Here is a 14380-nt window from a genome sequence, read left to right as displayed (position 1 = left end):
TTTTGGGGCGAGACCATTTGTACAGCAGCTATATTTTCCAAATGAAGATAGATTGATACAGGGTCTTTTTTGATTTGAGAATGTATTCAGTGTGAAGGCCTTCAAGATATAAAAACTAAGTTACACTGAGCCACTATGAGTTGCCTTTCTTAAAGTTTATAAAAGGCCGTAAAAGTGGGGCTGTCTTGGACATACCTTCAGATGTGTGATTGCTGTCCTCGGGTTGTGATTTCACTTTGCTGTGTTCAGATACATCAGCTGAGAAGTGTTTCAGCAGCATATTAAACTGGTCTTTTTATTTTATTAAAAAAAATTTTTTTTTTCGGTACGCGGGCCTCTCACTGCTGTGGTCTCTCCCGCTGCAGAGCACAGGCTCCGGACGCGCATGCTCAGCGGCCATGGCTCACGGGCCCAGCCGCTCCGCGGCATGTGGGATCTTTCCAGACCGGGGCACGAACCTGTGTCCCCTGCATTGGCAGACGGACTCGCAACCACTGCGCCACCAGGGAAGCCCTAAACTGGTCTTTTAGATTCAGCCTGTGGTATAATAGTATTACAGAACAAACTCTTCAGATTAGAACTGGGGCCTGGGAGCAGGCCCAACTCAACCGAATCACAGGGACACTAGATATTTGAAACCAACACCTCTTCATTCTGAGGCTACTGCAGAGGCATCCCCAGAGCAGCATTTTAATGCTTCCCTCTCCCTGTCTCCCACTCTCTCCTGTCCATTTTTTCCATCCTTCCCTCTTTTCTTTCCTCTCCCTCCTCCTCTCCCTTTCCCAACTCTCCTCCCTGACAAAAAAATGTAGCCCAAGACCAGGATATTGGGAACTTGGTTTTCCTAATTACACTGGCTTTGGGGTTCTAGATGAGCGCTGTTCAATAGAAATATAATGCAAGCCACATAAGGAACTTAAAATTTTCTAGCAGCCATGTTAAAAAATTTAAAAGAAACAGATGAAATTAGTTTTAATATTTTTTTATTTTACTCAAAATATATCATTTTAACATGTAATTAGTATCAAAGTTATTAATGAGATTATTTTACATTCTTTTTTGGTACTAAGTCTTCAAAGTCTGGTGTATATTATTTTACACTTATAGCACATCTCAAATCATACCAGCCGCATTGCAAGTGCTCAGTAGCCACATGTGGCTAAGCGGCTACCATACTAGACAGCGCATTTCTAGACCCTGTGAAAGCCATGGACTACATCATCAATAGAATACATATACACATAAAACGTATGCAAATTGGGGGGTTCACATTCTACGAAGTCCGTTCAAGATTTGGCCAACCAGGTCAATGGACCCTTGATTAAAAAACCCTTACATCTTCTCAAACTATATGAAGAAAGCCTGTCATGTCTCTTACATCCACTTCTTTCCCTTTCCTCACCATCACAGTTCCCTCATCCATATGTCCCAGTATTGTAAGATTACGTCAAACCAGGTTTTTCTTAGGTTTGTGTTTTTCTGATTTGTAGGTGAACGTGAGTAAAAAGAAAGGAGATGGGAATATACTGAAGGATCTTATGAAAACCGCAGGCACCACCAAGGTCAGGGAAGCCCTTGGAGATTACCTGAAGGCACTTAAGACGGGTAAAGGCGGCATCCCTTGTGAATTAGAGGGTCCCTTTTCCATTCCAAATAATGCTCTGCACTGTGGTCTGGATTCCCAGGTTAGGCTGATTTCCGAAGCTCTAGAAACAATTCTGTATGCTGCAGGATAAATTGTAGTCTGGAGGTTGAGAGCTAGTCATGAGTTAGACCATAATTAGTGATTATCAGTATTTTACACAGCGTGTACCATTTTGTCTACAGAATTGTTGATAGTTTTCTGGAATGATAATTATTTTATCAGTTTTTATAATTATTTGTTTAATGTCTGTCTTCTCTGCTAGACTGTAAGCTCCATGAAGGCATGGAAGGAGCCTGTCTTGTTCACTGCTGTATCTCCAGCATCTAGCACAATGCCTGGCATGTAGTAGGTGCTTAATTTTTGTTGAATGAGTGAATGAAAGTGACTGCAGGTATTACAGGTGTAGTTGAGACTTATTTAATCCCTTCACTGTGTGGAATTGAGGTTATTGTCTTCTTCCCTAAATTAGAGAAGTTACCTGCCAGGTAAAATAGCCAGCAGGGCTTGTGTGTCTGCACCTCATCCTTGGACTCTGCTGAGTATCTAGGCATTGACATAGATGGGTTTGGGGTTTACACTTTTCCTACGAGATCACACTCGCTGCTGGCCCACAGGCTTGAATACTGTGAGGCCAAGCTTTGTGAGGTGATGGTGAAGCAATAAGCCAAGTGTCTGGCTTTGACAGTAAGTGAAGGCCAAACGCTATTAGTAGTTAGGTGTATAAAATGGAGCTTTTTGGAAAACATTTGGAAATTATGCTATTTTATCAAGAACTAGATAAAAGTGAGGCATTTGATAAAAAGAAAAGGATAAAAGGCATTTGTTGCCATGGAACTCAGGTTAATGATTAGTTTTATATGTAAAAAATACAGAATGGTCTTGAAATTCTCAAAACGCTATAGGAATTATTTTTTACAAATATCAGTTCCTTTATATTCTTATATCCTGTTTTCAGTTTTCTGCCTTACTATTTGTGCTGAAAAGGAAAAAGTTCTTTATTAAAACCATCTCATATGTTTTCTTTGTAGAATTTACAATGGGAATGATTTTACCAACCAAAGCTATGGCAACCCAGGAATTGACTGTTAAAAGGAAACTGAGTAAGACTACCTTGCAGGTATGATCTCTGGTGGCAGATATGTAGGGAGGGGGGAGAAAGGAAGTGCTTAATGAGAAGGCTTCAAAACTCTTAAACAGCCTTGTGATGATGGAGAACTATGAAGGATATTGAGATGGGCCAGTTAATCCACCCTTGCATCCCTTGCCATTTTGGGGGAAATGATGAAATGAGACTTTCATTCTTGATGGAAGGGATCCCTTTTGTGGGATAAATATTGAATTTAGTTCAAGACTGTTGTAAAGGCAGTGTTGTTTCGGTAGGCAACAAATAACAGCAGGTGACTTTGAGGTCACATACCACAATGGAAGAACCTTCTCTCCAGACTTTTGGAGGATTGGGAGGTATTAGATCCTGTTCTTGGAATCTGGTGATGGGGAATTGACACCCTTTGGCCTTAAGTGCTGGTATCTTTCACCTGCTTATCTTTATGCTCCCTGGGTCATATTTACATATCCAAATAGGATTTGGGCTGTGAAGCCATAGCCTGGGAGTGGAACAGAAGAACTAAGGAGCACTGAACTGTTTCCAAAATAAAGACTAGGTAGGATTGGTGGTGCTAAAAAGGCTTTTAGTGGAAGGCATAGTGTGCGGGACATTTTGGTGTTTTACTAAGACTGGAAGACTGAATTTTTAAAATCTCTTGTCATGCTAATAATTATGCTTTGTAAACTTTTCTTTTGAGATTCAGGCCTCCTCTCCAGTGGCATTGGGTGTAAGGATTCCCACTGTGGCACTGCACATGACGGAACTGTTTGACACAGCTATCGAGCAGCTGTACAGAATCTTCACTGTGAAAGATGTAAGTCACATCTCAAGCCAGGATCTGAAATGCTGACATTGGGAGAAAATACACCTACACTACTAAGAACTGAAGCTGGTTCTTGGTTTCCTGCATGGCCGTGTTTTTCTGATTGAAGAGATCTAGAAATCTTTAGGATAGCTTGAGGCAGGGAAGTTATCCTAAAGATTTGAGGGGGATAAATGATGGGCATTTGGGGGGAATTTATCAGCATTGAGGGGTTTGGAGCAATTTACTGAGCTTTTCTTCCTCGGAAAGAGAGGGAGAGAAAGAGAAAGCTATAATTAAAAGCTGTGTATTCACAATTAAACAAACACAAACCACAGTAACTGTTATATTAGTACTTTACATTTAGGTTAAAAACATGATAGCATATGCCGGAATAACATGTCTATTGTATGTTTTGCTTGGTTAGTTGGTGCAAAAATTTTCTAAATCTCCTGCTGTATTAGAAGCTGAAAAGGGAAGGAAATTCCAAATGTTTGATGGGAACATCACTGGTGAATATGTAGAATTGGTAAGTAATCTTATAGGTTAAAGGAAAGTTAAGCTGGGACTGACTTCTGTTAATGTTGCTTTATTCATGCTTTTTTTTAATGTGCTTTGGTTTTTATGAGTTCACAGAAACTTGACCACTTTATAAAGTTGGTTACAGGGAAAATAAAAAATGTTATGTATACTAAAAGCTGAAGCTTTAGTTTCACAGTTAATTGTGCAATGTTTATGATTTTAGAAGACAAGTATAATTCCTCCCAACTCTTGGTCTAGAAGTTTCAGGTTTCTGCCACTAGGGTGTGTGTTGCCAAATGTCAGTTGCCTTGCCGTTGACATCAGCTCTGCATTGGTTGTCACACTTCCGTCCCTGATGTTACTGCCGTTACATTTTGGCACTAGGGATAATGAATTCTCAATGGTGCTGGCATATAAACTGGAAGATGGGAGTGTACGTTGTTCACTGATTACTTCTTGTACATAGGGGCTTTCATGAAAGGATTTGGTGTTTTATTGTATGAAGTTTTAAAAGATGTTTTCAGTGGAATTTCCCCTTTGTTTTCAGTTAACAAATAAAAAGATCGTCATGAAATGGAGATGTAGGAACTGGCCAGAAGGTATGTTATTAGCACCTTTTGTTTTAAGTCCAAAAACACTCAAGTTTTTTTCCCCCTACTGTGAAAAATCAAATAGTGGTACTGTATGGATAAATTTTTCTTTTCATAATGCAGTAATAAGCTTTCCTTTTTTTCTTCCAGAACACTATGCAATAGTTGCACTGAATTTTGTGCCTACTCTAGGGCAGACGGAATTACAATTGGACTGTAAAGGAGTTCCTGTCTGTGAAGAAGAGAACATGAAATTCTGTTGGCAGAAGCAGCATTTTGAAGAAATACAAGGTTTACTGCAGCTGATCACCCTAAATGGTTGAGTTAGTTAGAAGATTTTATAAGGGCATTACTTTTTGTAAGTAAAAGTGTAATGTTTACCTCTTCCCTCTGTCATTCCTTTAAAAAACAAATACTCTTAATTTATATTGGATGAAATCCATGAACTTAGAATTGAAAGCATTGTTCGAATCTTTACTATGACTAGACTCTGCACTGAGTTAAAAGCAAGCAATGTGAAATTAGGTATTTTACCTCCCATAGATGCTCCTCTGGGAATAGACTGAATCCCTGAGTACAGATAGTTGAAGTGTCCCAAGCTAAAGCTTGTCCTAGCAAGCTTGCTGTTTTCGCTGTAATTTTAGTTCAGAAAGACAAAAAATAAATGGCATGTTAATACTATTCCTTTATTTTACGTTCAGGGTTTTTAAGGTGTGTGGCTCTTAGGTCGTGAAACAGTGGCATGTTGCATTCAGAAGCATGCTGAAGTGAGGGCGAGTTGGCTGTATTGTTATGCTTCTCCCTGCAGCAGTTATGCACTTCAGGGTGGTGAGGATTGAAAAGTCTATGGAAAAAGGTACTTTTTGGACTGCCACTATACTTCTAATGAGATAGAATATAATGGATAAGTAAGTATGTTCCCCCATTCAGTTTTCTCATTACTCTCATCTGAGAAGACTTGAGGCAAGGTATGTAAACAAATAAAAAGTCATCACAATCAGTTTAATTAAGTGCACAGAATAGCAATCAGTCATGTCAATAAAAATAAAACAATTATTTTTACATCAAGTGTGCTTTATTTCCTCCACAGGTATTCTGTTAAATAAAGCACCATTTATATACTGCCAGGCCACAGCTAAAGAGGATTCTTTACAGAATCAAATTTCTTGTGGTTGTTCCGTATACAAGTAAACTTAATTTTGATAATAAAGAACCACAGCGATCGGAGGCAATCTGCCTCTATTATAAGGTACAAAACTGGCACAGAGGACACCATATTATACACAGTAAAAATGCTGTAAGTTTAAATTACATTGTACAGGGCCAGGGAACCCTGTTCCTCCCAGACAGCCATATTAAATGAAAGCCACTACAGTGAACTCTTAATTACATAAAACATATTCATTATCTGATTGCCCTTTAGAAAGTATACTGAAGATGCAAATTTTTTCATCTGAAGTTCTGCCTGACCAAGAATTAAGCCTATAAATCTATCTTGCCATTCAAGCAGCACTGGACAAACTGAAGCACAAAAACAGAAATAAGCAAAACTTATACAAACAGCATTGGGGGTGAGGGGTGACCTTAAAAGTAGACATGCTACATCTAATGTCAAGAAGCAGCTTGGTTTCCTTTGCCAGATATCCTCGTGACCACATGGATTGTAGATTCAATGGTCCTGCACAGGGTATCTAAAATGTCGTGCTGCTGCATGTGACTAAAGAGTCCTCTGGAATGGCCACAACTGAGTGATAAAGCAGCCTCAGGGTCCTGGGAGGGCAAAGCTTGACCGTCACAGCTTCTCAAGTCAGCTAAGTCAGACAGAACTGCAGAGAGAGAAGTCGAAGGGAACTCGGATTCTTCCTCAACAAGGTTAGAATCCTTGGAACAGTGGAGGTCTTTAAATTCTTTACAGTCTTCAAATCTAACATTGTTGGACTGTTCTTCTGCGTGCTGTGACCTGATATTTGACGTGTCTTCTGAAAATGAAGATGGAACTTCCATTCGGTATTCTTTAACAGAACTATTTTCAGGGGAAGGAAGATCTTGCTCAGTTCCTGGGTCGATAATTGAGGAGTCTCTTGTCTCATTGTCTGAAGTGCTAGTTGGGGTCAGGACCTCCCTGGTTTCTGTTTTCATGTCACTGATGCAGCTGTCTACAGTGTGCTCCTCGTCACTGCTAACACGCCTTCTTTTAACAGGAGTTGCCCCTTCATCATCTGTGAAAAGGAACATCAAAACAAATTCTCTGAAAGGAGTTATTAAGATCATACTGGGGGTGGTTGTGGAAATTCTGTTTTTTTGCATTTATATTCACGAGGCTCACACATCTATTGTAAAGTCAGTATTCTTCCCTTCTCCCACCCTAAAGTCAATATTTTATTAGTCCATAAAGCTAACCTTTAGTTTTTCTTTCTTTGGCTTCTTGCTCCTGGAGTGAGTTTCTCTGCTGCAGACAAGTCCTGCATTTGCTTAAAAGCTCTTGCAGAGTAGGAATTAGAGCTGGGTTTAATTGTTTGGGAGTGTGTACCGACAGGAGCAAAGCAAGTGCCCGCAAGTCCTACAGAAATCCAGACAGGAACACTTCAAATTCCAAAGCCAGCATTACAACCGTTAACAGTTTAAATGCACATGTTTACTTTTCCAGGAATCCATCCTGGTTCCTCTGGTATTTTTAGAAGAACGTTAAAACTAGAAAGCCAGTGTTATGATACTAACTATTTATATTTCATTGGTTCTAGGTCACTAATACCATTATTTTATGCACCACACCACTAATTAAGTCTGACTGAAGACCCAAATAGTGTTTTCTGAAAATGAAAGGGGGGAAAAATTACACAGGAATTTTAAAAGCAAACCCTGAATGATCCATGAGCAATTTAGGCCTCATTAATCTAGGAATCAGTTTTACTTGGTTTCTGGTAGATGTCAAGGTCTTCCTCACTTAGCTCTATAATCTGTTCTGGCATCTAAGCATTTTGTTACTTGGGAGGCTGCTGCTGGGGTGTGCAAGCATGTTTCCAGGGTGTTTCATTATTCCATGACATGGCTTTCATGGGAGTCTATAGAAGGCAAGCGATTCCCTAGTTTTAACTGGCTTTATATTCAGATTACTAATCTGACTTTGTTACTTATGAGTCGCAGGCACTAACAGAAACATCACAGGTCACATTTCAAAAAATGTGAGAAAGAGATAAAGGGATGTCTCCCCTTAGTGGTCATTGCCCTTAGCATTTAATGACATTAGCTCATGTCTTCTAAGGTAACAGAAAGTGTGTGCTACATACATAAAAGGCAGAGTGAACACATTTTTATTTGGTTAGTTTTTTCATATGTGACTTCCAGAGTTTGAATAATAAAGTTATGTATATAGTAAAATCATATGAAGGCCAAATTTAGAGTTGATTTAAGGAAAGTTCTGAAGTACATGACTATTCCCTTGCATAGTTCTTACCCCATTTAAAGCAGCACTTGCTTTGGAAATTTCAACTCTGTTGGTGAAATCAGACTGCAGGTTCTGATACTGATTTATCAAGTTTGTAATAAGGGTGCTGATCAAATTGGCACAGTTTGCTTCAGAAAACACCTGACCTTGAACCTGAAAAAGATGATTAAGAAAAATCTCCAAAAGACCAACACAATAAAAGCACAATCACTAACTAACTGGAAGTAACACGCTGAGTTTCCAACTTGTGACATACCTTTAGAAGAAAGTGTGTCATGAATGTGTAGACAATGTTGTTGTTCAGGAAAGTTCTTTCATCCATTAGGATACATTTTATATATTCTGCAAAAACGGGATCTTCACACAAAAGCTTGATACAGTTTTTTGACATAGCCGACTGAAGTGGGGAAAAGAAGCACTGATTGGTTGAGCACTGAAATAACTGCAAATCTTAAATACACTGCTCATGATATACATCTGAAGTCACTTAACATCCTACTGGAAAAGCCACTTTTTTTTTTTTTGGCTGCAGCTTGTGGGATCTTTAGTTCCCCGACCTGGGCCCTCAGCAGTGAAAGTACAGAGTCCTAACCACTGGATCACCGGGGAATTCCCAGAAAAGCCACTTTTACTTCAGTCTACTAAATTTTCAGTCACAGCAACTGTCCTCCCAATAGATTAAAATATGACTAACTTGGACTTAAATGGGTGACAGTTAGGAGACTTGTAAAAAGTCTGAATGGCAAAACTGAACAAATATGTTTTATAAGAAATGCAGCTTTATTATCTAACATTAAGTGTTAACAAGGACTGGACAAATAAGACTAACAAATAGGATGATGTTTTCGAGGAAAATTGACCCATAGAGAAAAGACAAATTTTAAGAATTAGATTTACTCCCTAAAATGAGTTAAAACTTTCACTATATAATCTCATTAACAATAGTAATTTGGTAAATACCCTTCTGCCCCATAAATATCACAAAGGTAAACAGCAAACCTCTTTTCCTAATAAGCTCACACAGAGAATTAGTGGGTCCCAAAATATGGAAATTGTACTAAAATTTGGTTTTCCTGTTTTCAAATGGTCATGGCTCTTAAACACAAGTAGTATGTCTTTGAGTAAATATATTCCCTAGATTATTTATATGTTTTAATAATCATTTATATGGAAGAAAAATGGACTATTTTTTAAAAATAGGACAAAGTTTAGATAATGTGTACATCTATATACTTATATATTTTATTAGAGTAAGCACTGTGGTAAGTAAACTGCTCAAGGTCACCCAAGAAATCAGGAGTCCAGTAGGACCAGCACCCAGGTCTTTTCAGATCCTTGGTGTCAGGAAAACCTGCCTTATTCTACTGGTCATAGTCTCTGCCTGCTGCCTATATTTCTTGCACAGCACAGATGCTTCTACAGGGCTGGTAGGGACATTGGGAGCCTTAGATGGTTTGACTTTAAGGGAAGTTTTGGGGGTGATGAATTCTGTGGGGAGAGTAGTACAGTGCAGAATCAGATAAAGCAATAGGGAAGCAATAGGCAGTGGCAGAGTACAGAAACCAAGAAAAGCAACTACCTAAATCAAGAAGAATGAAAAGAGAGCAGCAAGTGGCCAAGGAGGGGTGGGGGGTAAAGCAAGAGATTTGTTGCAAATTACTGAATAAACCACTCAGCTCAAAAGTCAACCAGCAAGTTGTTTTCTGAATGTTTACTATGTACTAAACCATATGATTAAAGTATACTAGCCTATCAAAGATCGCTAATATAGAAAACAAAATGAAATTTCTTTAGGAATAGAGATGACTCAGATAGAGGAATTCATGGTTTGGGACAAGGAGGCAGAGAAGCAACTATTACAGTATCATGTGACACACATCCATTAGGAGAATATCCAGAGCACAACTGCCTGGGCAGGAGACTGGACCAGACTCAAAAGTATTCCAGATGCTAAATGTGGGTAAAGGTTTATGCCAAAGGAATTAAATCAACTCATCTTCCAGGAATGGGCAGATGCATTCAGGGGCAAGAAACCCAATGGTTTTTTTCAGGGCCTGAAGAGAGGGGGGAATCCTTATGCCTGATCCAAGGAATGAGCCAAACCTTAGGATCAATCTGATTTCTTCCCCTCTCACCACCATTCTCTCTCCACAATTTAACAAGCATTATTTAGGTGCCCACTTTATTTTAAGGGGTTGGCTCTTGGACTTAAGGTAGGAAGGGTACAGTGTTTTCTGTTCTCAATGAGATTGATGATAAAATAAGTGCATCAGACTTAAAACTGCTCTGAAGTAACAGATAAGCGAAAGGTAAAGGACAGAATGCTGAAATGGTTTCTGCTAGAGCTTTTGGAATGGTGGATGGGAGAAGAAATAGATGGGGGAGGCAAGGGAGCACAAGAAGTGGCTTATGCCTTCTTGCCCTAATATCTCCCTGTTTCAGACTTTTACCGCAACAATTTATATTGGTCTTTAAATGACAAACTTTACTATAAACAGCTTGTCTGAAATACCCTTTGTGATACAAATATTACAGATATAAAAAACTTCAAAGGGCAACCTCGATGCCAATTGCTTAATAGTTATTTCTATTAATAGTATTTTACCTACCAAGATTCGAAAACATCCCCTATTTCCAGCCAGTTTTCAACCCAGTGTTCCTAAAATTATCGACCATGTGGTCGGATGAGATGAAAGACCAGGTCATCTAAAACTCATTTTCTTTACCTGAGTCTGGCATAGCTCAGTCCAAAGTTTGGGGAACAGTGCAAGATGAAGTGGCAAGCCTTCATAGGCAACTAGGACACCTAATATTTGAAAAGAAATCAGAATAGGTTATAATTATAAATTACACTACTGAGATATTAAACTCTGCAGGTACAATATTACAGCTATTTCCAGTCATAACTGCATATTTTCTATGTTTTAGAAATACATAAAATACTTAAAGGGGAAGAATTCATCTCAGTGTTTTAACCAGTGAAATATTTTAGAGTGCAGTACAATTTGACTTTATTTATATCCCATACCTCATTCCCAGAAGGACCTGCAACAACTTAAACCAATTCTGCTTTTTGAGAATTAGAACTTTATCTGGGACAATGTAATAAAAGTTACTGCAAGTGGCTCCAAAGTTTTCTTGGATTAAGGTACCACTCTGCATATTTAGATCATATTACATGGAATACCTAGACTACAGTGGAGGGGTGGGGTGCACGTTCAAACAGAGGATGTGAAGAATTAGAAAAGGTACCATCCTTTCCTCTTTTATCTCATTTCTCCAAAGGTAAAGCGAATTACCTTTATAGTAGATTTAGGTGAATTCTGCTCTAACAGCTTCTAGCCTTGTCCCCAGGATCTTTTGGGTAGATCATACTTAGCTGTTATATGTCAGCATTCTATTTGGAATGTCTAAGGTTTCAATCTTTCCTCTTCTTGACTATTCCAGATGTCAAGTACATCCTTAAGAAATTTGTTCCCCTACCCTCTGCCCTTCTAGCTCTCTCAAAGCACAGAAGTTGTAATGCCACAGTCAGCTGTAAGTAAATCTTCCATCCTCCAACACTCCCTCCCCCCAGGGAAAGTATAATCATGGAGGAGAAACGTAAGTTATCCTCTTCCAGTTAAGAAAATATTATGAGTAACACCTGAAGTTGGCAAACCTTTTTGGTAAATGACCAAATAGTAATTACAGGTTTCCCCCGATTATGAAACCTTTCATAAGCTGAAACAGCATAACGTGAAAAAGCAATTACCTTTTTCCATTAAAGCAAAAATCATCTTTGGATTTCTTTTGGTTAGCAAAAAGAGGTACTAATGTAGGTATGTCATAAAAGTGCAGTGGCATAAAGCACACTTTTGAAAATTGGCAGGTACCTATATTTTAGACTTTGCTGGCTGTTTAAGTCTGTTGCAATTACTCCACAGACAACACCAAATGAATGGGTGTGGCTGTCTTTCAATAAAACATTATTTAAGAAAACTGAAAGTTGAATCTCATGTAATTTTCATGTATATCACAAAATACTCAGAATGTAGTTTTTTAAAAAAAACATTTAAAATTATAAAAACTCTTCTTAACTTGCAGGTAGCTCATTGGTTGTACAAAAACAGGCAGCATGCAGGCTACTGTTTGCCTCTATATTAGACCATGGGTTTGGGAAAATCTTAGGGAAATCAGATCAGTCATCCAATTTTGTCATCGAAGGATACCTAGACTCTTTTTTGGGAAAGGCTATTTTTCTTTATTTTCCTGTCAAGATTAATTCCTTTGTAAAAACCCAAGGAAACTAATACCCTAATCTGGTTTGGATTGGAGGCATTTACCCATCATAACATCACAATACACATAAGCAAACAAGGGAATGTCATCAACACTGTTGGCTACAGGGAAGAAAGTTCCTATGTTCCCATGTCTCTGTATAATTACCCATAAAAGTAGAGCAGGGGTTGGCAATATGGCCCACGGCCCACTGCAAAAATAGTCTGCCAACCCCTGAACTAGGGGCTGCCCTGACATAAACCATCTCATGTGAAAGCAGGCTTCGTACTACAATTTAAGATCCTCTAGACTTTACCTACCACCACCCCCGACATTATCCTCAAAGTAAAACAATCTTTATTCCTATTTTCCACAACTACTAAAAAGCTAGCACTACCACAACAAACAAAAAAACACGGAGGCCTTCTATGATCTCAGATTGTTTTCAGGTAATACTGATTCAAATATCTTTATAAATGAAGAACAAAATAAACATATTAACATCTATTGTGCTAGGTACATCAGATAATCACATTTAATTTTCTCATCAAATTTGGAAGGCATTATGTTTTCATTTAGCCCGCTTTTTTGGATGAGGAAATTAGGCTCAGAGAGATCACATAATCTGATGTTTCATCCCAAAAGCCAGTGAGTGATACAGTTGTATCTAACCCAGATTTATCTGATTCTAAAGCCCATAATCTTTTCAATAATCAGTGTTTCCCCAAACTTTAGTCATTTCATGTATCATTTTCATGACTTTTCATATCTATCCATCACCTGTACTGTTTACTTGATACTGTTCTTTAGATTGACTCAGAGAGACTAATACTACATTAGCCTTGTCTTCGGCAATATAACATCCAGGAAAATCATGCATTTGGTGTACGAGTTATTTATTTTTGTAATAAGTAAGATCTATTCATATTTATTAACATGAAAATTATTTTCCCTGGGCCATCTTGTACACTACACGCTGGAAAACACTGTGCCACCCACAGTGAGCTAAAGATACCTCTTTCACAGTCCTACCTATTCCCTATCTGAGCTACACCTCCTTTAGAAGGAAGGCCATCCCTTCAGAGTATAAGTTGCAGTTTCTTTCCAGCATTTTCACAAAGCACTGAGGATAAGTGTATGTTGGCTCTGTTGACTTAAGGTAGAGGCCAATGCCATCCTATTCCACACACTCCTCCAATACCTTCTGGGGTGTCTCACTTACTGGGTGCAAAGCACAGGGAGATGCAATCACCAGCATTCGCAGGCACAATTCCAAGCCTTACTTCAGTAAACAGGATGGGGAGGCCTAAAACATCCTGGCTCCTATATCACTTATCTTTCTTCATCCTGTGACTTCAGGCATCCTTAACAATAGGGTCCTTACCCCACCCTGTTCCCACCCATGAAGGAACTAATAAGCAATAATGAAAAGCTGTTCCAAACATATCGTTTCCTCAACAGAAGCACCTTATACTGTAGAAGCTGCTGGGTGTATTTTTAAAAGAAAAATCTTTTTAAAACTGTTTTTGTAGGTAAAATGGTAATTCAGATGATTGCCGTGAGGATGAAATATTTCGTATGTATATTTACTAGTTAGGGTTTCTCCTATCTGAATTATGATTCTTTGTCCAGCTTTCTATAGGAGTATTTATCCCATCCAAGCATTATCCATGGGAAGTGAGAGCTTCGGCCTTAGAATATCACATCTGATTCTTCTAATTCCCCTATTTCTGACTTCATACCCACTAAGCAACCTATTATTGTTTATTCAGCTTCCCATGTAGGTTACTGGAAAACCTGCTGGCCCTACCATGTAACATTCAGATCCCTGTGCCTGTTCTTCTTTGTAAATTAACAAACTGGTAACCAACCCCTAAATTATATGTATGTCTATTAAATGTAATTACCATGTATAACCTAGGATAAATGGATTTGCCCTTGGTGGATGGGTAAAAGCTGGTTTCATATCTGTACTGAATGATTGGCACTTGTTTGAAGTATATTCATCCTA

The 14380-nt window shown here is 38.6% G+C and overlaps 2 protein-coding genes across 7 annotated transcripts in view; one reads left to right on the top strand and one right to left on the bottom strand.

The window, feature by feature from the left end:
• LOC131765564 (activator of 90 kDa heat shock protein ATPase homolog 2) overlaps positions 1-5044 on the top strand; it is a 29853-nt gene extending 24809 nt beyond the window's left edge. The window contains exons 4-9 of one of the 2 annotated variants that reach the window (XM_059079281.2): positions 1491-1605; positions 2674-2762; positions 3454-3564; positions 3980-4081; positions 4622-4673; positions 4815-5044. In XM_059079281.2, coding sequence (XP_058935264.1) covers positions 1491-1605; positions 2674-2762; positions 3454-3564; positions 3980-4081; positions 4622-4673; positions 4815-4987 — 642 coding nt within the window. In that variant the 3' untranslated portion in view covers positions 4988-5044. Of the gene's footprint in view, positions 1-1490; positions 1606-2673; positions 2763-3447; positions 3565-3979; positions 4082-4621; positions 4674-4814 lie in introns of both variants that reach the window. The other variant, XM_059079280.2, reaches the window with a different exon arrangement.
• Positions 5045-5647: 603 nt separating this feature from the next.
• The window catches only part of USP34 (ubiquitin specific peptidase 34), a 238339-nt gene continuing 229606 nt past the window's right edge, over positions 5648-14380 (bottom strand). For 4 of the 5 annotated variants that reach the window (XM_059079238.2, XM_067007549.1, XM_059079240.2 and 1 more), the window contains 5 exons: positions 10836-10915; positions 8366-8506; positions 8119-8262; positions 7065-7224; positions 5648-6883 (listed from right to left, as the gene is read on the bottom strand). In XM_059079238.2, coding sequence (XP_058935221.1) covers positions 6276-6883; positions 7065-7224; positions 8119-8262; positions 8366-8506; positions 10836-10915 — 1133 coding nt within the window. In that variant the 3' untranslated portion in view covers positions 5648-6275. The remainder of the gene's footprint in view (positions 6884-7064; positions 7225-8118; positions 8263-8365; positions 8507-10835; positions 10916-14380) is intronic. The other variant, XM_059079242.2, reaches the window with a different exon arrangement.

Source organism: Kogia breviceps, chromosome 11, assembly GCF_026419965.1.
Source record: "Kogia breviceps isolate mKogBre1 chromosome 11, mKogBre1 haplotype 1, whole genome shotgun sequence".
NCBI lineage: Eukaryota > Metazoa > Chordata > Mammalia > Artiodactyla > Physeteridae > Kogia > Kogia breviceps.
Note: the sequence above shows the minus strand (reverse complement) of the source record. Positions and strands in the feature narration are given on the sequence as shown.